Source organism: Tamandua tetradactyla, chromosome 16 (genome assembly GCF_023851605.1).
Source record: "Tamandua tetradactyla isolate mTamTet1 chromosome 16, mTamTet1.pri, whole genome shotgun sequence".
Classification (NCBI taxonomy): Eukaryota; Metazoa; Chordata; class Mammalia; order Pilosa; family Myrmecophagidae; genus Tamandua; species Tamandua tetradactyla.
The window spans coordinates 69588890-69613702 of NC_135342.1; the positions used below are offsets into that span (position 1 = coordinate 69588890).

General features: G+C 45.3%; 1 protein-coding gene across 8 annotated transcripts in view; it reads left to right on the forward strand.

The window, feature by feature from the left end:
* The window catches only part of ZNRF1 (zinc and ring finger 1), a 112875-nt gene that overhangs the window by 81792 nt on the left and 6270 nt on the right, over positions 1-24813 (forward strand). For 4 of the 8 annotated variants that reach the window (XM_077133043.1, XM_077133041.1, XM_077133044.1 and 1 more), the window contains exon 2: positions 15389-15484. In XM_077133043.1, coding sequence (XP_076989158.1) covers positions 15389-15484 — 96 coding nt within the window. Of the gene's footprint in view, positions 1-13572; positions 13695-15109; positions 15220-15388; positions 15485-17304; positions 24755-24813 lie in introns of those variants that run through there. The other 4 variants (XR_013163704.1, XR_013163702.1, XR_013163703.1 and 1 more) reach the window with 4 other exon arrangements.

Below are 24813 nucleotides of genomic sequence, written 5' to 3' on the forward strand. Positions count from 1 at the left end.
CCTATGACAAACTCTGGGATCTGTCCTGTAACTACTTGTTGAAGAGTGCTTTGAAAACTACTGCTTTTTCTTTCTTTGCTTTGTGTATATGTTATATTGTACAATTAAAAAGTTAGAAAAAATCATTGATAGCACATCCTGAAATATTTATAGGTGGACTTATAGCATATCTGCAATTTGCTTCAAAATAAACCAAGGCAGAAGGGAATATGTGCAAGAAGAGATCAGGTGACAATGTAATTTATTGTCCATTCCTAGGCAGGTTTGAGTCTGAAAGGGGAAGCTATTAATTACACCTGGGCAGACAACAGGCTTAAACTGAGATTGTCCCGGCAAACCAAGACATGAACACCCCAGGTATAAATGAGACAAGATTGGCCCTGAGTTGATAATTGTGGAAGCTGAATGATGAGCACCTTGGGAGCTCGTTATATCACTCTCTATTTTTTGTATATCTGAAAAATTTCCATAATAAAAAAATTGCTTCAAGGTAATGTATCTGTTAGACTGCTGAGACATTCAGAGCTTCCCCCTATTTAGGAAACGTCTGTTGGGTCCCTTGCCAGCCTCTGCCTGGGTAGGAAGCCCAGGTCACCCAGCATTGCTCTCTGCTCTTCCCTGTCTCCCGGCCCTTCCTGGTGGGGGTGGGTGGGGAGAAGTCAGTGAAGAGCTCCTGCCTGATCATGTTGGTAGCAGGAATGAGTGACTGGGTTTAGCATGGGGTAGGAAGCAAACGCTGACCTTTTTTTCTGCCTCCGGTACCTCCCCTCCTGCTCACTGCACACCACAGAGCTGGTGGCCGTGGTGTTCACAGTGTGTGCACCTGCACTTGTGTTATCTGCACCCCTTATTGGAACTCGTGTAAGGCAGGAAGCAGCATGACCGCAGTGGGTTTTTAACTGACATTCTGTCTCAGGCACAGTTTGGAGGCTTCACCATCATATTTACCCCTTGTGTGGGTTGGTAGTTGCTGGAGCCCTGAGTGATAAGGGCAGCCTTATCACTAAGCAGGAAGGGACTAAAGCAACAGTCTGAAATAGGCTTAATATGTCCTCATTCTGGTTGTACAGCTGGGCCCATTGTACACAATTCCATGAGGTGTGATAACCTTTCAGCAGATATTTTCAGAAGCCCCTTCTATGCCAGGCTCTAGGGATATAGCAGTAAAAGAAACAGACTCTGTCTTCAAGGGGCCTATATTGCAATGTGGGTGACAGGATAGCAGGTGCAGCTGTGGTGAGCTAAGAAAATACAGTGGGGGCAGAGGGGGTGCAGGTTGAGGGTGGTGGCCGTTTTAGATGGGTTGTCTAGAGGGTGACAGGGAGACAAAAATGTTAGAGAGAGGGCTATTCCAGGGGACCCCAAAGCATGTACACACACACACACACACACACACACACACACACACACACACACACACACACACACACACACACACACACACACACACACACACACACACACACACACACACACACACACACACACACACACACACACACACACACTGACAGGGAGAACATTTGGAGGAGGTACTCAGATACTAATTGATTGAGAATTGACTCTAGGATACTGCCATGTGGAGCTCATTGCCGACCTTAGTAAGGGTAGTTTGGGGGATTGGAGCAGGTTCAAGACGGAATGGAAGAAAAGGAGGTGAAGACAAGCCATTGCAGACAACTTTTTGGAGGCACTTCACAGTACAAGGGAGTGTATAAATGGAACAGTTGCTGGAGGTGTAGATGGGATAGAGAGAGTGTTTTGTAAGGTGAGGAATAGTGCTGAATCAGTAGAGAAGGAAAGTTTGTTTAATGGAACTTGTTTTAAATGGTCCAATATGCTTTAGCAAATATTAAATGACCCTGATCATGACTTAGAGGCCCTGGAGGGCCTTGTTCAGTTTTTTTCTTCCCTTGGAATCTCCCTGAAATATCTGTAACACATTTTTAACCATCTATCTATAATCTTTCTCTTGTTGTACATATGATTCTGGACTTTCAAGGTGTAAGCTGAACCCCTTTTGACAGCCTAATACTATGGATCAATTCCCCAAAAAATACACCTATCACAGAACTCAACATATTATTTCAGGAGGTTGATGGTTCCTCCAAAGTCTTTTCAAGAAAGTCCAGAGTGAGAAGCTGTATATTACATTCACTAGACAGTCAGCCACTTCAGCCTATGAGAGTGACAAAAAGAATGAGAATACTGTGGTTTTTTCTTCTCTTCTCTTCGCTATAGATCATTGGTTCCTTGAACGTAGGAATTATATTTATTTAATGTTTTACTGTATTTTCTTACCACTTAGAAACTAGTATATGGATGGATGGATGGATGGATGGATGGATGGATGGATGGATGGACAGGCAGACAGATGGATAGACACAGAATGGCTGATTGACTAAATTGACTTAATTGCTCATTCTACTTGAATGTGGCAAACAGCAGTACCATTTTGAAATGTGCACCAAGAGAGGACACCATGTTTCTTAATTCTTAGTAGAGGAAGGGAATCCTAACTATCTCCCCCTTTTAAAATTGTATCCTTTAGTAAAATAACTGTGTCTCCTATAACATTTTGTATAGCCGTTTACTGTTTTTTCTCATTTAATGGCTAGGTTGGCAAAATTATTCCTATTTTACAGATGAGAAAATTGACGCTCGGGAAGGTTTGATAGCTTGCCTTTGGCCATATAAGTAGCATGTGGAAGAGCCAGTGCTTGAGTGCTAGAGTTCTGAGTCTCAATCCACATTTTCTCTCATATTTAACTGCTGGTTTTTTGATTCTCTTATCTTCCACAGATTTCAAGAAGTGGTATTTAGTATTTAGTTTTCTGATGCCAGACTTTCTGGGAAGTAAATGTGCTGATATTTTAAGTGAGGAATTTTTAAAATCAATGTAAAAATAGTCTTCAGCGTAAGAAATAAAGGCCAAGAAGGAATTCCCAGTTTGTTTGGTCTTGTCCATAAATTGTTTGTTTGTAAGGTCCAGTATAGACATGCTTACTGGCTTACTATTTTGTCCACTTGCCTGTGCTTGATTTTAAACATATGTTGTCACAAATCTCTTGCTTTCCAGCCAGACAGACTACTTGTTATCATTAGAAAATCCTTGATTTTCTTAATTTTGGTTCTATTATAATAAATAGAAATCTGTGAAGTGTTGCCGTGTTTTCTGTTTCCATGTTGGCATGTCCTCTACTCCTTTCCTTGCTCCTACCCTTTTTCCCCTCCCCTTCTTATCTACCAAACTCAAAGTGATCTGAACCAGGTAGAGGACAGCAATGTATTAGCACACTTTACATACCTTGACAAAGTGTGCAAATAGTCATTCACTATTTTAGGGCATTCAGAATTGACGATCCTACTTGCTCATGCTTTACTTCTGGAGAAACTCTCTGAGAAATTTCTTTTTAATTGGTTAATACCTTATAGCACTGTAGGGTCTTTCTGTCTCTTTCTCTGTGATACTCAGTCATGGCTGATTTACCCTTGTAGTTCCCTTTGACAGGATGGAATCTATGTACCGCTGGTGAGCTTTAAAAACAATTCCATTAGACTCTTTTGGCTTCTTACTTTTTAGATTGCACTTCAAAGCACAGTTGGGGCCTTCTACCATGGCCTCTTCTCTAAAGGATCATGTCCTCTGAGTTCCTGCATCCATCTGCTTCTGTCTTGGAGGGGCAGCTGCACAGAGGGTACCCTGCTAGGCCAGGCAGGAAGTCAGCCAGCCAGCCAACATTTACTCTGCCTAATAGCCTAGCTCAGCCTGCAGTGTTTGCTGAGCACCACGGTCCGAGCCAGAGTGGTAGTTTTTGTAAAATGAGTACAGAAGCACCTGCTCAGCATCCTGGTTCGACCCTGTGAGCTGTGGAGGCGCCTTTTAGGAGACCTCCAGTAACAGGAAGGCCAGGGCTGTCAGCATCAACTGATGTAGGTTATGCCATTCGGGACAAGTGGTTTTATTCAGTGTGAGCAGTCACTTAGACTTGAGTGTCATTTGCCTGAGTCAAATACTATACAAAACATGATCTAGTAGTGGGTTCAAGCATTTTCTTTCTTGTCAATGAAAAATCCTTTGAACCATATGGACAGTGGAGTGGACAACACCTTTAGGAGCCCAGAAATAAATAATGGTCCTGTAAATATTCTGTGTGAAACTTTCCTCCTTTTTCCTTTTCCCTTTCCTAACCCTCCTTTTCTCCTCTAGCTCTGCCTCCAAACAGACACACATACACTCACTCTATAAAAAAGACAAGTTAATTGAAGGTTGTGATTCTTCAGTGCAGCAATAAAGTCCTCATCCAGAGAAGAAACCGGTCTGCAGCAGGGTTCCAAGCACAGTCCTGTTTCCCCAGGACAGTCAGCGGAGGGTGCCTGTTCTGAGTGAGGCTGGGCCTGCCTGGCTGGTGCTCTGCTCAGACAGCATCTCTGGAGTCAGTCCCCTGGAACTGGAGGGAGCAAAGCTTCTTCCTGTGGTTTATACCGAGACAGTCCACAAATTCTTCTGCTTTACCAGTTTTTCTTGTTCCCTTTGTTCTTTTAGGGTAATGGTGTTTGGCCCCACTCTTTGCTGTTGAGCTGGAGAAGAAAAGGCTGAGGGTTTCTGTCCATTCTTGAGAGTGTTCTCTGACATTGTCCAAACCCTGAAAAGCAGCAGCTGTGGGTAGGGAACAAGAGACATAAGTGTTTGATGCGTTGGAGATTGGAATGAAGGTGAGAGAGCCATGTAAGAGGAAAGCATGCCAGCCAGCAAAATAACTAAGCATTTCCTGCCCAGATCTGTCTATCCCATTGCCTAGCTTGTAGGGAGTCCCTGACGTCTAAGAACCAGAAGAATTTCTGGCTCAGTCCTTTGTATACAACTGTCTTCTTTCTCCAGAGTTCCTCTGGAGACTTCACATGGACATTTTTTTGAGTCATGACTGGCTGCTCCTAAACTTGCCCAAGCATGCTAACCAGCAACCAAGGGATTATGAATCGACTTAAATCTTTCCTGGCCAATACTTGGAAACTTGATTCATATACTGAGGTGGTCACTTATTATTATTTGCACTTTCTCAGCTTCAGCCATAAGACTATCATGTCCCTTCCCCCACCCCCATCACGTCCCTCCTACACAGCTCTTCCACGGCATCTGTTCAGAAGAAATGGGTAGTCAAAAGGAACAGTACTAACTCAAAACTGTAGCACCTGCTTCTGGCAAATGTTCTTCCAGTTTTTCACTTGGCTGGAATGCTGTTGTTGAGGAACCACCTGCCGGGATTGCAGCCTGAACATGCCGTAGCAACAGGGTCAGTTTGTTTTTTTGACACTGACTTTTATTTTATTTGCACCTATTTCCTATGCACATTTGATGCAATTTTTCCATTCAACATGAGTTAAAGAATGAGCATATAAGTTATCCCAAAGGTGCTTTATTGAGGAAGAAGAAACTTCATATGAACAGAGCTGTCACTTCCTGTCATGGAGGTTGTGCAGTGTGCAGAATTAGAAGGCACAATATACACGCTCTAATTTCCCTTTTGCTTTCAGAGATGTGCAGTGCACAACCCACACAACTGTATGTGGCTTCTCTTACTGTTTGTGAAATCATGACAAATTTGCTTCAATTATCTGTACTCAGTTCCTCAATAAAATGGGGGAAATCCAGAGACCTTCTATCATGCTATTCTGGTAATATCTACAAAGTGCCTGGCATATGGCATGTATCCTTCATTCATTTTTTCAAGTCTTTATTGAGTATCTCCTCATTGCCAGGCACAGTACAAGGTGATAGAGATTATTTCATGGTTAAGACAAAAACCAGGGTCAGTTTTATGCCATCACACACATACCCATGTGCACACCCCGGACACCCTGCAGTTCTTCCCTTTGTTCTGTAGATCTCTTCACTGAGCTTGTTTCAGTTTGCAGTGAGTGAACAAGAATAAATTTATTGCGTATGTAATTGGGTTTCAGCCTATGTATTCTTCAAATATTCATGCATGCGTTTTGCACATGTTCATTGATTCTAAGACATATTTTACACAATTTAGCAGGATGTGTCATATGTTCAGTTCACATCTTAAAATTATAATTGGTAGTTTTTTTGTTCTCTTAGATGTCCGTAATGGTGTACCTCTTAAAATTGATGGCATCTTAGAGTCCACAAAATACATTATGTAGGTTCAATTCATTTTTCACTTCTTGGTATAGAGGAGAGTCTTTGTGAATTCCCTCATATGGGCAGATTTACCAACAAATCTTGGTGTATTGGAGCTGTACTGGATGAAGCCTGGTCAAATGGCCCCCACCATGTTTCACATGGCTTTCCATGCCCAGGACACTGCCACATCCATCCTTGGCTGGCTTTGAACAGCCTGAACAGGAGGCTGGGCCCTCTGCCAATATTACTGAGTAGCTTGTTCAAGGCCACCTGGCTAGTCATTGAGAGAACCTGTTTCTTCTGACTCCTAATCTAATTTTCTTTCTTCCATACCAATCAGCCTGGAATCCAGAAACAAAAATATTTGGGGAGTCGAATATGTGCTTAAAGTGGAGAATGGTACGCATTACTGAATCTTCATAATAGGTAAAAATTCAGAATCCAAATACCCAACAAAAGAAGATAGCTAAGCACAATATATTATGTTTTCAGTATGGAAGACACATTGTAAATGACAGCTATGTAGAGTATTATTGATACAAAGAAGAATGTATATTTAGAGAGCAAAATATGAATATACAATCAGAGAGGATTCTGGGAAGTAATGGCTTTGAATGCATTCTGTCCCTTTTCCCCTTTCTCTGACTCCCAGTGCCAACCATTTACCTCTTCTGAGCCAAGCAGGAGCCAGGTGGGCAGACAGCCCAGAGAGGGTTAGAAAGGCCAAGCTCCAGAGAAAATGCTAAGAGATAGAACTTATGGAGGAGGAGATAAGAGACCTAGAAGAATAGAACCAAACCATTTGACATAAAAGTATTGAGTTCTAGAAGGAGAAAAAAGTAGAGGAAGGGGTATCAGTCAGGACAGGCTAGAACTAGGTTATGATGTAATAGCAAACAGTCCCAAAAGCTCAGCAGCTTCACTCAAGTTTATATTTTCCTCATGCTATAGTGTCAAGTACAGGTAAGATTGGGGGGGGGGGGGCAGTATCTTTGCTTATTGTTGTTACCCAGAGCCCCAAGCTGATAGGGGCTTCATTTCAACACATGCTTCCCTATCGCTGCAGCAGGGTAGGATGATGGGGTGAATCGTGCACTGGCTCCACTGGAAGGGACAGACATTAATCCCACTCACATGTCATTGGCCAAAGCAAATCACAAAGCCACTCAACTTCCAAGGGGCAGGCAAATGCAGTCCTACTGTGTAGCTGGTAGGAGGAAGGCTGGAGATCCTTGGTGAACAGTACTAATAGCTTACTGCTAGGGGAAATAACTAAACGTATAGAAGAAAATGTCCCTGAAGAAGAAAGGACTCGTCACATTACAGCTAGGATTGATGAGAAAAGACACATCTTGGCATATCCTGGTAAAATTTCTAAACTCTTAGGATGAAGACAAAAAATTTTGAGAACAAGTTATTTACCATGGAAAAGGAATCCGAGTAGCATCCAGTTTCCTATTTGCAACAGTAAGAAGCTAGAAGATGGAGGAATTTCGTCTATAGACCACTGAAGAAAAACAAAAATGTAGCTCAGGAGTCCCATATCCAGGCAAGATATCTATTCAGCTGTCGGAATAAAAGAAAGGTATTTAAGGATATGCTAGGATTCTGAGAATGTTTCTCACTGTTCCCTACTGCCATGCGCTCTGTACGTGGTCACTCTGCCCTTGCTCTTCTAACACAGCAAGGCCATTTGTGCCTTAGAGCCTTTCCCTGAGGTCTTTGCAGGGCTTACCCAGGTCTTTGCTCACCTGTCACCCCCCACCCAGATGGGCCTTCCCTAATCATTGAATCTAAAACAGCACACACACGCACACCACTTTGCTCTGCTTTCTTTTCACAACATATCTCACTGCTCGATTCTTTCTCCAATGTTTTATTATGAAAATTTTCAAACATAGAAAAATGTTGAAAGAATTTTAACTTCTGAATCTTATTTTTGATGCATTTCATTTTTTTTTTTCTATGCTCTGTGGCAGGGGTTACATTTCATTCTTTTTCCATGTAAGTATCCCCTTATTGCAGCACCATTTGCTGAATTTTTGTTTGGCTTTCCGTTTGTTTGTTTGTTTGCTTGGGAAGTACATGGGCCAGGAATTGAACTCAGTTCTCCCGCATAAGAATTCTAACACTTGAAGTACTTGTACCCCCAGATGCATTTCATTTTGATGCAGATGTCAGTACACTTTCCCCTAAATACTTGAGCATGTATATCATTAACTATAGACCAATATTTACAGGTTTTTTTAGTTTTTTTTTTACCTCATTGAAGTAAAACCTACATACAATGAAATGACAGATCTTAAGTGAACTATTCATGAGTTTTGCAAATGCATGCAATGTGTTACCTAAACTGCTCTCATAATCTAGAACATTTCCATCACCCCAGAAAGTTCTCTCTACTATTCCTACACTCCCAACCCCTGCCATCCCCAAGAAAACCACTTTTCTGATTTTTTCTACCGTAGGATAATTTTGCCTGTTTAGAACTTCATGCATTTGGAATCATAAAATATGTGCTCTCTTATATCTGTTACTCAGCATGTTTTTAGGATTCATCCATGTTTTTTAATGTATCAGTAGTTTTGCTGAATAATGTCCCATTGTATCCCATGAATATACTATAATTTGTTTATCCATCCACTTGAGGGGCAGCTTGGTTATTTACAGTTTCTGAATAAAGCTGAGATGAACATTCTTGAAAATGCTAATTGTAGGCATACAGTTTCAATTATTTTGGTAAATATCTAGTTAAGGAATTGCTGGGTCATAGACTAGGTATATGTTTTGTTTGGGGGGGCATTTTTTAAAGCACATCTTTATAAATGTCCTTACTAACTTAGGGTTCACTGTTTTATTTTATAAAGGAACTACCAGACTTTTGTCCACAGTGGCTGTAGCATTTTACACTCCTGCCAGCAATACCTGAGAGTTCTAGTTACTCCACAGCCACACCAACATTTGATGTTGTCCTCTTTTAAAATTGTATTGGTTGGCATTTTAATAGATGGACAGGCATGTTGTATACACATAAACATCAAATGGACTTTAGGTGTCAGTGTGGCTCTCTTCTGACATCTGCTTGTGAGATATTTCTTGGCCCCTGGGAAAACAGGCGAGTCCCTTTCCCCAAAACAGAACTGCACAGGTCGAGTCCAGAAAAGAGGGGTTGAATGAGGCAAAAGCCAGAACTCCTGGGTCTTTCTCCAGTCCAGAATTTTTTCAAGGAGAGACTAACCCAAATTGTACCCTGGTTTTTCAGTTACTTCTTTAAGACTGTGTGTGTATGCGCACGTGTGGGGGCCAGAGGGAGTGGAGAAGGTGACACCTACAGCCTCTGCTCTTCAGGACACGTCTCCTGTGCTACTCTTCGACCTTCCAGATTTAATGAATCCCATTTAATAAAATCCATTTAGTCACCCTCAGTGGTTCTTAGGCCAGATAAAACCCTGAAATCCAGAGTTACAAGTCTCTCCAAGAGAATCAACCAGCTGTACCCCCCTACCCCATAATGTCAATACCCCTTTTCAACATGAAGAAGTTAGAATGGCCATTGCCCAAATATCCCTCAAGATTGGGAGAAGGATCAAAGGAGGAGGAGGAGTCGCAACAGAGAAGATAGGATTTAACAAATGAGTATGATGACTGAATCATTATATTGATATTTCTTTTTAGTCTCCAGTGTCTTAGAGCAGCTTGAAGGAAATACCAGAAGTTGTGGAACTATGACCCATACCATATTTTGAAATTTGTTCTATAACTACTTGTTAGAATGTACTTTGAAATTTATCACCTTTTTGTATATGTGTTATATTTCACGATAAAAAATGTTTTTAAAATTTCATTTGGTTAAGTCCCATTTTATTGACATTAAGCACAAGGATGTGAGAGAGAAAATGGTGACTGCGAGTCAGGACCTGAGCAACCAGAGCCTGGCATTCCCCGAGCTCCTCGGCTGAGAGGCATCTCCCTCAGCCCTTCTTCCCCAGGACAGGAGGGCCTGCTGGGATGGTGTGGCTTTCTTCACCCTTGGTGCTTCTCTTGATTCTTCTCCCTGTAGGTGATCCCAGAGACAGGGAGAACTGGGGCAGCCGTGAAAATAGCGCATCAGCACTGAGGAGGGAGGAGTGGGGAGGGAAACTGGAGCAACAAGCAGCGAGCGCATGGTCCCGCCCGAGAAATCAGGTCTTAAAGGAGAAGATTGCAGTTCTGGAAAATGAGATATATGTGGGGCCCCAAATCACAGATACTTGCATTTGTATTACGAGGTAAATATAGTGGAGTAGGGATGAGGGACTTGGGTCAAACTGAAGTTCATGGTGTCCTCGCCTGGTTGCCCCACCCTTCCTTCATTGCTCTATCAATGGCCTGGGTGAGGAGCCCAGTTAGACTGACCCAGGAAGTGATTGATGCCCATGACTGTGAGCATGCCTAAGGGCATGTGTGGATTCACTTCCCCTGCGTTTACCTTATCCTTGAGAGTTTCACTTGCCTGGTGCTAAAAGGGTCAAGGCCCTGCACCAGGGGGTGAGTATATACCTTGTCTTATGGTGGGAGCTCTAGCTTCTCACACAGAAGATTGAATGGCAAAGGATTCCCCCACTTAAGCAAGATGCTTGTTGAAAGACAGGATGCAGCTGGCCTCTGGATGCTCAAACTCTCTAATCAGCTCCTTTGGCTATATAAACATTGAGCTAATCTGATGAAAAGAGAAAGAGGAAATTAGGTTTCCAGTAGGAGCTCTTGGCTACTCTTGATTGGAGGTGGAGGGGTCTTGTACCAGCATTTGCTTAGTGGGACCCCACCCAGTGCAGGAGAGTTGGGTGATTGCAGACAGGTCATGCGGTGCGTTGTCAATCTGTCCTTTCTTGTTTGAGAGATTGGCAGAAAAGTTCAAGGAGTTGTAGGATCTGGTGGGAGGGGATGATGGCTTAAGGCAAATCAGGGTATGATTGGCCAGCGAGCCTGAGTGACCAACATTCCCTCCACTTTGTCAGTGGCAAAATTAAAGACACAATATATGGTGAGCACTGCCTTTGGAAATGATATTAGATGGGAGAAAGGAAACTTGGGAGCACTTGCTGTCTGCTCACTGGCTTCCAGGGTGTGGTGGGGAAATCTGGTCTGGGATACAATTAGGGAATGGCCTGAAGACTCAGCCAGTAGCTTTCTCTGAAGGATAACAAAGAATCTCTTGAATGCTGTTATGGAGTACAGTTGAATGATGAATGTTTTTTGCGAATTTGACAAAATCATGTGGATTGGATGACTTGGGGTATCTTTGGTTTATCTTTGTTTGCGAGGCTGATTTTAATTTGGTTTGGACTTTTTTTCCAAAATGATATCAACATTTCCTAGATATTAACCTTCAGATAGCTCATAAAGATCACAGTATTTATCATTCCGTACAACTCTTGGCATTCAGTAGTGACTGGATGTCTTGATCATGGGATGATCTATCAGGGAAGAAGGTGGGGCAATTATTTTTTGTACTTAGCGCTCTTATTTTTTTCTGTCCCTCTTAGCCTTTGCTCTTTATTTTCCAGTTAAAAAATAATTTGCAAACTGTAAGAATTTTGCAACCAGTGCTATAGGCTCAGTGTCAAATAGAAAGCAGAACTCTTTCCTTCAATATTAACAGAATTTCCAGAAAAAAATTATAAATTATTTCGATTTATAGGATTAACCAGGGCCATAGGTACTTCAGGAGAAATTGCTGAAACAATGTGGATGGTTAGAAATTAATTTTTAGGAATACCTTGCATTTGTGTTGCATTTTATATTCTTTTTGCCATCTGACTCTTCCTTCTGTGCTAGTCACCCCTGGTGTAGGAATTAAGGGGTGTAGACTCAAGCGATCAGACTTCCTGAGGGGCCGTGCCAGCCCTGCCTCTTTCTGACTGTTACCTTGGATTAACTTATCCTTCTGGACTTTGATGTCCTCTTGGTAAAATAGAGTTGATGGTATGCCTTATATTGCGGTAAATGAGAAAATAATGTAAAGGGCCCAGCCTGCCCACAGTAATGACTCAAAAAGACTGTTGTTTATTATCAGTGCAAGAGTAGGTGCTGTGGAGATTAAACAGAAGCTGTGGTTTCCACATTGGCTTAGGGGAAGTGCCTGTGGCGGTACACAGTGCTTTAGAAGTAGAAGTTCAAAAACAGAGATGGAATCCAATGGGGATGGTCAGCAACATGGTGGCCACTAGGCACCCCCTAGCACATGTTGCCCAGCCTGTGGCCAGTGTGCCCTCAGGTTCCTGCCAACCCATCATCCCTTCCCTCTGTCTACCCAAGACCTTCCCTTAGCTGTCATCTTCTTCCTTGCTAAGTGCTGCCAGGCTGATATGATGATGATACCACCCTACATTTGATTAGCTTCCACCCAGCCTGCTTTCATGTTTCTTGTCTCATTTGAGCTTTGCAGGTGTAAAGTAAACTCCCCCAGTTTTTAGATGAGGAAACTAAAGTCCTGGGTGGGTAGATTACTTGCCAGGATCTAGGGCTGGAAAACCCAGGTCGTCTTGGCATTTCCCGCTTATATAATAGACCCCAGGTTATTTATTTCTTGAACCTTAACCTCCAAAAAAGGAAAAAACAAAAACAAAAACTCGATGATGCAGGTGTAATTGCATTAAACCTGCTTCAGTCAGAACGCAGGTCTCCTCCTACTGCAGGGGCTCCTCCTCTCCAGGGATAGCATATCCCAGTGCACCTTGTCCTTAAAACCCTGTGGGAAACTCTTCCCTGATGAAAGAACTTGACATCCAAAGCCAAGAAATCTGATTCTTGTCTCAGCTCCACCACCTTAGCTATATGACCCTGGACAGCTCTGGCCTCCCTGCTGCCTGTATCTGTAAAATCAAGGGGTTTGGTGAGTAATTCGACTTTTTTCCCTAGGACATAAATGTAAATGTCAGTCCTTTGTGGACTGTCTTCTGGGCTTACCAGGGCAGCCTACTTCCTAGCACCTCCGCTATAGCTCCACGCCCCTCCCCACTCAAGGAGTCACATTGGAATGCAAGGGGGGAATGGTGCCCTTAAGGGAATAACCTTGAATCTGTTCTGTTATCCAAAAGGTAAGTATGGTGTGATATGAAGGCTTTTTATTAGTAACAAATCACTCTAACACCTCACAGTGAAGGTGTCAAGGCTTGGTGTTAGAGGACCGGGCCCCAGAGCATATCCTTCCTTGCTGGTCCACAGCTCCAAGCCCCTGATCTGTAGACAGGCACTAAATTAGCAAGTTTAAAGTTTAAAGTAAAAGTATCCTGTAGTCATTTAAACTGTCACAAAACCTTGGTCTTTTGAGGTTAAAAAAGAAACCTATGTGAATGAATCTCTGAAGAAAATGAGACTTAATCTTCCAAGAGCTGGTTCTTCTGTGAAATGTTATTTACTCTAAGTTTCGGCTTTACTTGTAGGGCATAGGTCTGGAGGCACATCCAAGGGCCAGAGAGATTTAGGTTAGGGATGAAGAGCATCTGCATGTGACAGGACTCCAGTTCGTTATTCATCTCTCCATCAAGCATACAACACTGGATCTGTAAGTTTCTAAACTGAAGTAGAAAATCATGTAAAACATCACATCCAGTTTTGCCAGAAAATGGGAATACCTACCCCTCATGCTTCCTTTTAATCTTCTGATTTTCATACCAATGGATTTGTAACCACCCAGAGATTTTTAAAAATAATATAATATAGCTCTTTCTCGAAGCCTGGCCAAAGTCCTTGAGTTGGTACCATTTCCAAGACTTTCTTAGCCGAGAAGCCAAGATTCTGGGTTCTTTGAGAATAGAGGTTGGGGGAATAGGCATGTGCCATTAAGTCAAGTATCCACTTTGTCCCTAGTTAACTAGACTCTGAATTTTCTGTCTGGTTCTTTAGTTCAAAGCTTTGTCACTGGAAAGAGGAGGGTTTGGAGGAGACTTTAAATAAAGTGCTCATACTCTACACTGGCGTGTGAGCCGGCTTGCTTCCTGTCTCTCAGCACCACCCAGCTGTCAGAGCCGTTGGCTTTCCACGAGGAATGAGCCAGGCAGCCTTGTGAAGGACACGGGTGACAGTGCACACTCCCCCACTGTCCTGGCACAGCTGACAGCACAAGCACACGGTCTTTTATATGTTCCGTAATAATCAGTATCAAATAAAACTGTGTATGGAAAGAGTTAACAAAAACTAACAGAAGACTTAACTCTTCACTAGAACATTTACATTTACTGTATTTGACCCTGGAAATCCAGACCTGGGCAAGTAGGAATCATGGTCACCAAAGGGAGAAGCTGTAATTTGTAAAATTTGATACGGATGAATAAATAACTTTTTAATAGCATCAAATCTTTTGGAGAGGATACACATGGAAAATAACATTCATTTTCAAACAATTTCAATAAGAGTAAAATAGAGAAATTGGAAATACTATATCTGTGTTGCATGAAAAATTAGATGAAGGGATTAGGTTTGCTTAATGGAGTTCAGTTCAGAAGACTCACAACAAAACTTTGCCAGTACCAATACAATTCTGTTGAGGCTTTTGGGTGTCTGAGCAGTCCGTACTTCTTTGGGAATACCCTGTGTTTGCCTGGCATCGTGGAACACTTGTTACTGTCTTAGTGACACATGGGACCACCCCAGTGGGCCCTGGAGGTCACGCCGCTGTTCGTACACTTCCCAGGGGTAGCTGCCCCAGCCAGGGGGGAGCCACTGCTTCTCTGGTAGTTGCAAGGTGCTCTGGGTGAGGGATGCAGGTGCTACCTGGTTACGGGGATGAGGAGGGGGAGCTTGGTGAGGAGTGGAGGTGCCAGTAACTGTAGTGATTCCTCCCAAGAAGTATCCATACAAAGGGTGGAGTGGAGCTATGAGGTAGAGGAATATTAAACTCTTTTTTAAAGACTGATTATTTAAGTGCCTTGATTTGATGCCTCCTTATTTTCCTTTCCCACTAAACCCTCTTGATAAAAGGTCTAAAAGAAAGTAAAGCTCCAATCAGGTGTCAGTGACTTCTGTTGAACTTACCGAGGGGCATGTGACAAGAGAGCACACTGAAAACATGGGAATTGAAGACTGTTGCGGTAAAATAGCAGTATTTTGCATGACTTAATGGAAAAGAAAAGGTCCAAGGTCTATCTCGATTGTAATTCTCCGTGCTGTCTCTGATCCCACATGGCAGTAGTCATTCATGTTTGTTGTGGGTATCCTTGGTTTGGAGAAAACATTTCGCCTTATTTTCCTCTCTTTCAGGTTTCAAGTGCCCCATTTGCTCCAAGTCTGTGGCTTCTGATGAGATGGAAATGCACTTTATAATGTGTCTGAGCAAACCACGCCTGTCCTACAATGGTAAGCGCTTGGCCTGCCTCACCAGCCTCCTTGAGCCTCAACAGGGGAACCAGCCATTCTGTGGGGAACCTTTGAGTGAGGGTCTCCCCAACTTCACATGGCTTTGTGCTGCATTTCCACCCCACCTTCTGGCCGAAATGGTGACAAGGAACTGGACTGTCCCAGAGAGTCTTACTGTGGAGTGGGACAGGAAGAAAGGCACAGGGTTCAGGTTCATGGTGCCAGGAAGTCTCCTGGGTGCGTAGTTAGTCCTTCTGCCCTTTCTTCTGCACCCTCAATTCCTTGGACCTCTGGTTGGGATACAGCCACCCCTTCACCCACTCACACCCCTGACTGTGGGAGGCCCCAGGACAGTTGGATCCACTCCAGGAGTCCGTTTCTGAGCAGCAGAGGGACCCCAGAGGTAGCAGCATCTCTCCTTGGGAAAGGTATGGCCTGTGTGTAGGTGGTGTGTGTGGAGTGTGGGAAGCCTGAGCCTCTCCTTGTCAGTTTGCAACTCCAGAGAACACCTGATTGAGCCTTGTGACTCCCCCCGGCAGACAGCCTGAAGGAATAAGTACAATACTTGCATACCCTTTGGGGATTAAAAATGCTGGCACCCTCCCTCACTGCTCCACCAAAGGCTATGCTGCTTCCCTCCTCGGAGCCTGCCTCAGAGCCAAGCAGTGAATACAATAGAGTAGGATCATGGAGGCAAGGGATCCTGTGAAACCCAAGTCACCCTAACATGGCACCTCTTAGACAAAATGAGTGTAAACATCTGCTTGGTATGATATGTGTAAGAATTTGGAGTCAGACCAATCTGAGTTCTGATCCTGCCTCTACCACTCTCTGACTGTATAACCTTGGACAAGTTACTTAGCTTAACAGACCTCAGTCTTCTGTCCGTAAAATGGGAATTTCAGTACAGAGCTTGGTACACAGTCAGTGTTAGGAAGCCATGGCTGCCTTCTTATTACAGCAAAGACAGTGTCTACAGACAACTCTCTCTGCAACCGGCAGAACAAAAAGGGTCTTCATGCAGTCTCTACATATGGGAAAAATAAGTAAATAAAGTTTTTAATTGATGGGGACTCTGCCATGAAAGATGAAATGCAACCACAGTGGGCTGACTGCTCCTTAATGCTGCTTGTCCTGTGCTACTGGTGGCCCTCTGGTTTTTCCACTCTATTATGTGTGAGCCTGGTCTTCAAACCACGTTCATCAGAGAGCTGGGTCTTCCAAGAGAACAGGCACTGAGTCCGAGTGGAGAATGTCTACCTTTAGTACTAAAGTCACAGCAGTGGTTAGGGAAAGTTTTAGGATTTGGTAGAGAGGTCAAGGACTGTACTTACAGCGAGCCTGGATTATTTAACCCCTCCTAACTATGAATGTTTGCTGAGTGAACACTCCTTACAGACCTGTCCTTGGGCTTCTGCCCCAACAGCCTCCTCAGGCCCAAATGTCCTCTTTCCCCACCCAGTGTAGGCCTAGGAGAGCTCGCTAAAGAGAGTTTATTACCTTCCAGATTGCTCCTGGGAAATAAGCATGATGAATCCAATCTACTCAGCTCTCCTAGAAACACATCCTACTGTCCTCTTATCTGTTTATTTTACTTGCTTGGCCAAAAGATTCTACCTGTGGGTGGGCATGTTATGTGCTTGTCCCTTGTCCTAGCTACATGTAGTCTGTTGACCTTTACTCAGATCAGAGGACCAGCCACAGGGCAGCATCCAAGAAACCTCTTCCTTTCTCCCCAGTGGACAGCCTTTCCTTGTTCCCTGGGCCTGGCTACTGCCATGCCTCTTATTGTGATATCCTGTGTTATCTCTTCCCATCAGATTTGTCTGTGTGCATTCTGTCAAGGAGACTCAAGCTCAGCTTTGTTCCTGCTACCCGTCTCTGCTTGGGACCACAGAGGGAGAAGAGTCTTCTACTCCCCAACCATGATCTCAAAAACTGTATTCACTTATTTTTCCCATATGTAGAGACTGCATGAAGCCCCCTTTTTGTCCTGCAGGTTGCATGAAGTGTTGTCTGTAGACACTGTCTTTGCTGTAATAAAGATGTAAAAAGCTTCAGAGTGGACTTGGCTTAGAGAACTTGGCTGTTAGAATTCTCAGACAGAATTTTGAAAGAAGAGCTCTGAAGGACACAGTCCTGTGGAAGGGGTTACCCTACCATTTGGAGAATAGAGAAGGCAAGCAAGTTGGGCTTCTCTGCTGACCTGCCCTTAATGTCTCTGATGGTCTCTGTGTCCCCTTCTGTGCTCTCCTGACCTGCCCTTAATGTCTCCGATGGTCTCTGTGTCCCCTTCTGTATTAGCCTTAAGCTCCTCATGGTACCCATACATTTCCTCCCCACCAACAGCCGTAGGGAAGGGTGTTCCTTTCCTTGCGCAAGAGAGCAGGCGTGGCTGCCCAGCATGAGCACAAGTTATCCACAGGAACTGCACTCGCAGTCACCTGACTTAGAGAAGAGGAGAGCATAACTACTGCTCTCTATTCTGTTCCTGTTTTTTCCTTCCTCCTCTGATTGAGAGACCACTTCCTTCGGGTGTTTATGTATGGGGGTGGGGAGTGTGTGTGTGCACATAAACGCACGCATGCGTGTGTGTGTATGTGTGCATGTGTGTGTGTGTGTCAGGAGGGACTGGAAACTAGACTTCGAATTCAAGGATCTTTTACAGAAGCCCGTCCTAACCCACCAGAGGCAGAAAGGTCAATGGCATCTGGTCCTGTATCAGTGAGGTTCGTCTAACTGCTGAGGGTGCTTCGGAAACAATGATCTGGCCCCTCTGGGTGCACTCTTAATGCAGAAAGGAGACCCTCGAGGAGCAGACTCCTCAGGTTGAGGCAGGTGTCTCTCTGGAGATACCCTAACTCTCCAGGAGGGAGGAAAGGGTTTACCAGTGGAATTTGTATAGCCTGGAGTAGAAGTCGCGAGAGGTTGACCACAGGTAATCAGGAAACTGAGGTGTTTACTTGATTTGTCAACAACAGTTTTCACCATGATTTGCCATCATCCCAACCTCCTCTGCTTCACTTCACCTTTTCTATTAATTAAAAAAAAAAGGGGGGGATGCTTTTAAGAGTCTGTGAGGTGTGGCACCCTAGGACTCTTTCTGGAAAGGGGGCAAGAAGAAGGATTTTTAGTAGGTGGAGAGAGAAGGCTGTTTCCTTACAGCGATTCACTAGAACTCCTAGTTACTCCCCAGGAGGTTCCCATCTACACACGCGCGTGCGCGGACACACGCACACATGCACACACACTGTAGTTCTGGCACAAATTGGGGAAATTTTTAGAGGATTTATGTGGTTATATAAGATGAAAATTAGTTAACCACCAAAGGAAAAAAGTGGAAACCTCCTAAATGAGGCAGACAGCAAGTAGTAGTTTTCTTATTATGAGGGTTGGCCTAAGCAGCAGGTTGGAAGGCCTCCAGTAACTGCCTGCCAGATTGAAAAAAAGAAAAGAAACTTGGGAAAGACAAGACTGGTTTAACTGGTTCACCCAGAAGACCAGTAACCTGTGCCCCCTAGGCCAGCCCCCTGCCTGTGCGCAGCCCCCAGGCCTGTGCATGTGCTGTCCTCATGTTGGAGGTGGGAAGGGCCACGGCTGCTAATTCTTTATGGTCCTGAGCCCACTCTCAAGGGCAGCTCTGGATCTAGGGATCCTGGAAGGTGTGAACACTAAAAGAGAAGAAGAGTTGTTGGGACCCATTTATATGGGTAAATGTGGTCAGCTTGAATGGGCCTTTTATTTTCTCTCCCTTCCCTATCTCCATTTGCAGTTTTGAAGCCTCAGGAATGTGTGCTTAGCTCACAGAACGAGTCTCCAGATGGAGGGGTCTGATTTTGCTTTGAACAGAAGAGAATTAAAGTATTATAGGGTCATAATAGATGGCAGACCATGGATTAAAAGCGTGGGGGTGGGGATGGGCCACAGATTCTTAGACAAGCCAGGGTCCTTGGCTTTGTGATATATGTCTGTGGCAGTTTCCTTTGCAGCAATATTAAGAAGAGCTTGGTGGCTGTCAAAACTGCTTCAGAAGACAGTCCTTCCCCTCAGCTTCCTCATGGCATGCAGACCTGTGCCCTGCCTGTGCCTTCAACTTTCAGAGACCCTGTGGTCAGGCAGGAGGGCAGCCAGGAACCTAACTGAACGCCTTGCCCAGCTCTGTGTGGGGTGCAGCCAGGAGCTCTCGCTAGATGCTGCAGCAGCGCCCTGAGTCTGGCTGGAGCCTGGTGGCTGCAGAGGTGTTCTGATATCCCTCCTGTGGGAGGGAAGGAACAGGAGGAGGGAGGGTGGGTGGAAGGGGGAGGAGAAGGGAGGGGAGAGGGCGGCCACTCCTCCAGAGCTCCCGGGCCACCACTGCTTGTGAATGAGGAGTGGAAGGGGAGGTAGGCCTGCAGGGACTTGACGCAGGCACGTGGAGGGGACCGGAAATGTCTGGCTGAGTGAGGGAGCCCTGGGAGCCTCTGTCAATGTGAAACATCCAGGCTTCCACTGCCACAGCTTTATCTCTGGGCTGTCATTGTCTCAGCCAGGTCCACCAGAACAGTTAACTGGATTGTACCTCACAGTCCCGGGGTGCTGGGGTGGGGATGCTGCCCTGGTGGAGGTGCTGTCTCTGCCCAAGGGCTCCCTTTGCCTGGAGAGCCAAACACCCCAGATCTCCCAAGAAGGGAGCCAGCCAGGCCTGGCATTGGTGGCTCTGACCCTTCCTGTTGGAGACTGGGCCAGCAGCTCTGCCCACGCTGACGCCTGCTGGCAGGACTGGGAGACCAGGCACTCTGGCACCTAGACTGGAAATGGGGCCAGGGGGTGGAGCCAGTGACTGCATCATCAGCTAGGGGTTCTCCCTCTGGCTCCTGCCTTCCTTCCTACTGGGGCCTTAACTGTCACCAGGCACAAGAGGGAATGTACGTATATGTTTCCGCTCTCAGCTGCTGACTCAGAGCTGTACAACATCAGATACAAAAATGTGTCCTTAGCCGTTTGGGCCTCCTCACCCTCTCCATGCCACCAGCACCTCTCGGGGTCCCTTGGGGAGCATTTTGCTAGAGTTCTTTGCAGGGTATGTAGCTCCAATGTGGCAGGTCAAGGCAGCAGGGCAGCTCCTAAACTCTGGCCTGTTCACTCTGAGCACCTAACTTCCTCCACCCCACCCGGCCCCTCCCCCCTTCCTCTAATATATACATTCACAAACAGAGATTCGAAGCTGCTTGTGAAATGGGCAGTGTTTTCCTGCCTCAAGGAAAGAGACCCCTATCACCCTGTTCTAAGGAAAGGAGACCAGGTGGCAGAGTGGAAGGTGCTTGGCTTGGGTTTAGATCTGGATTCAGACCCCCAAGTTGGCCACTTACCAACTGCACTTATCAAAGTTGCCCAACTTCCCCAGGACTTATCAGAAGATGAAGGCAGAGCCCACCCCAGGAGCCCTAAGATTCCTTGAGATATACCTGTGAAGTTCCTAGCATAGAGCTGGTCCCACAGAAATCAGGGCTCTGTTTTCTCCTCCTTCTAGATTTCTTTTCTTTGGCAGACAGATGCTGTCAGGAGTGTTACCCTGTATCTCAGAGGGAACAGAAGTAGTCCTTCGCCTCCCAACCCCAGCCTCTGCACAATCATCACACCTCCCAGTTTGGCTCCAGAGAGCTTGGCCTGCCATTTGGTTTGGTCCTCTGGTTGGGGACCAGCATTTGGCATCATCTAGTGCTATCCCAGCCAGACCAAACACACTTCCCAGTTCTTCCTTGGACAACCATATTGGTTGGTTTGCACACTGATATCAGGAAGCTTGAGAGGGTTTTGAGGGTGGGCAGGGGCAGTGGAATCAGGCAGAATCCCCAGAGACAGAAAGTACAGCTTCATTCCCCTATCATCATCAGCTAGCATAGAGCCCCTCCTCTGGGCCCTGGGATACCAAGGGACATTTCAATCTACCTGCAGATGTGGTCTGAACTTCTGCTGGGCTCTGGATGCATGGTTCTATGCTGCAAGCTTTCAGCCATGACCTTTCTTTTCAATACCAGGCCATGGGCTTCCTTGTGTTAAGAACGGAAATGTTGTGGGAATTGGTTGATAGCCATGCTGTAGCTTCGGCCACTTCCATTCCCCTGCTTGGTATGTCAGGGATATTTAGAGGCTGTTCCCTGTGATGGGGATAAGAAGTTTCACTCCACCCACTCAGACCCGTTTCCAGTCTTGTGTTCCTGCTGCCTTCCTCCGTAGGAGCAGCGGGGCTCCCTGGGCACTGAGGTAGGTGTGGGCACCACTGGCTTCCCTTCCAAGCCTGCCGCCTCCCCATCCCCAGGAACCCTCAGGCAGCCTTTTGCAGCCAGTAAAACGTGCTCCCGCCATGTGCCAGCCTTGCGGGACAGCTGCACATTGCAGTGCTTCCCACCACTGCTGCAGACCCAGGCTAGCCTACGCTGCACACTGGTAGTCAACTGTGAGTAAGAAAAACGCTGCGTCTGACCCGCATGTGTTCATTTAAGTGCTTGAATGTATGGGTCTTTCACCCTAGGGTAAAAAAATGAATCGTCCTTGCCATCTGCACATTTACCTTCCCCAAGTGATACGCAGTGTGAAAGGAGAGGAGAATCAAATCCAATTTTGACCAAGAAAAAAGCCCCTGAGCTCTGTACCTGGCGTCCCCCGCCCCATATCTCAGTCACCTCAGGGGGCCACATGTGCACTTCTGGAGCAGCCTGTGGAGGAAGCTGTTTGGGATCCAGAGAATTCTAACTTGCCCCTTGAGCTCACAGCTTAGTTATCAATCAGTAGGGGGAAAGGGCCAGGGGAACCTAGTTCGAAGTCAATAATGCCACCACACTCCAAAGGAAATTCCCAAGTATGGACTTTGATATGAAAGGAAACCAAGATCTGTAGCCCAAACTGTCATGTTATAGGCACGGTGCCTAAAACAAAGAGAATGTCCAAGAGCATCTGCAGTACAGCTCTGCTTTCTTAAAGCTGAGATACTTTTCCACCTTGCTTTATTGTTTCTTTTTCCTCTAATATTTTATTAGTTAAAATGTCAAACATACCCATATACACAGTACCTAGAGTCTGTACTTGGTACTGTACTTGCTTTATCATGAGTCTGTCCATCCCTCCATACAGCCACCAATCCATCTTACCCTTTTATTGCATAAGAGTAAAATGCAGAGCTCACACCAGTATACTTCTTCATTGGGGTTTAAATTATAAAAGCAGTGCATGTTCAAACTTTCCAACAATATAAAAGTATAGAAAAACCTTTTTTCTTCCTTCCCTTCACCATTATATTAAAGTTTGTGTAGCCTTCTAGACTTTTTCCTGTGCTTACATAACCATATATGCTCACAAATAGTTAAGTATATATGGCTTTAAAAAATGAAATCATACTCTTTGTATTGATCTGCAGCATACCGCATTTGGAGGCTGAGGTGGGTACAGTGGCAGGCTGTGCGCCATCTGTGTTTTACCCTGTGGAACTATTCAGGTCTCCCTTGGGTTAGCCACAGGTTAACAGCCAGAGCAAATGACCGTAGGTGTGTGTGGTAGCCACGTGCCTAAGAATGGCTTCTCTCATCACTCATGTGCACAGGGCACTAAGTTTTGAATCTGTTCTATTTTATGCTTTTACCCCAGGGTTGCTGTGTGTGTTTGGCGGGGTGGGGGCACTTTGAGTCACCATAGCCTTCTAGGCCATGAAGAATCCTCGTTTGATATAATCTTGACATGGGCCCCAGGTGAATTGCTTTCCACCCAAAAAAATCAGAGGCCACAAAGAAACAGCATTGGAGGAGGCACCCAAGTGGAGGGTTCCAGTCCCAGCACTGGCATTCACGGGCCCTCTGTGAAGAGGGAAGACATTTGACTTCTCTGGGCTTCAGTATCCTCATTTGCGAAATAGAAAAATAGCATCATTTGCCTTACCGGCTTGTATAATTATGAGGCTCACGTGAAAACACATGCTCACACACAAAGGACCTCGTTATATTGCTTTGGCAGTGTTGTGAACCATGAAAATTTTTTAGTGCTGAGGAATTGGTCCTGCTAAAACTCTCCTTTCTTCTCATCAGTAACCCCAATTTCTTGGTACTTCTCCTGTGGTTGTGAGAACCTTTGGGTAACCTTTTATTCTCTTCGTCTCCTTCACCTGCCTTCTGATTTTGGAGTTCACCTGGGTTCTGCCATCTTCCTTCTTTGGATTTCAAGCTAAACTTTCTCCCTAGCATTTTCTTTATCCCACATTTGTATCTGCTGCCCACATCTTTATTCTAAACCCTGAATCTAGACGTCCAGCAGACACCTGGACATCTCCATGAGCATGTCCCAGTGGGGGTGCCTGGTGGACACCTCCCGCCCAACTGTGAATGCATCGCTTCCTTCCCATGCCTGTCCTCCTCCCTGTGCCCTGACGGGTACCCGACTTTCCTCACCCTTGCGCTGGCCTTCAGAGCGTGTTCCCTCTCTGTGGCCTCCTCCAGTCCATTTTCCAGGAGCTTCCAGAGACCAGATGTGATCATGGTGCACCTGCAGTACCTCTCACTTAACCAGATAGAGCCAGATACCACATTCCAGACATGAAAGTTCGTCCTTGGTGACTTGGTCTCACCTCCTCCTTGTTCCTCTGTGTTCTTTTTGCACCTCCCTTAGCAAACTTCCAGCAGTTCCCAGACACTTGGGTACCATTCCCTTTGCTCAGAACATCCTTCTCCCCGCCTTATGCATCAGAGTTCACCTCAATCTTTCAAGCCTTCCTGGAACAGTCCCCACCCCAGTTAGGTGTCTTCTGTACCCCTCACACATGGGCCTATGTGTGTCATAAGACTTCCCAAAACTTAGCATGCTGTTCATTTTCCTTTACTGGTTCAGCTTCCCCTACTAGGCTCTGGGCTTCTTGACTCCTAAGGCTGTGGTTTATTCACCTCTGAGTGGCCAGTGCACGGATCACAGAAAGGACTGTTGACTCAGCCCTGGTGTTCGCTCATATTCTGCTCGGGCTCTTCCAGCCATGGTTTTGCTGGTGGCCTGTGGTGTGCAGTAGCTCCCTGCCATTCATTCTTGCCTTGTACCACTCTCCCCGTTACCATATTTTTCCAAACCAGAAATCAGTGCTGCTGGTACATGTGTATGTTTAGGGGAAAGTATATTTAGGGAAACTATTTGCCTCATGCTACTTCTGTTGCTTGTCTCTCCCTTCCAAGTCTTTTCTCTCCTCTATTGCCTGGACCACTGACTTAGTCATTAATCTCAGGTCGTCTTCAAGTAGTTAATTGATGGTGTGCATGTCTTGTCTCCACAGTGAGGACCTTAAGGACAGGGTCCATCTGATGCCTGTGCCCCCGCCCCCC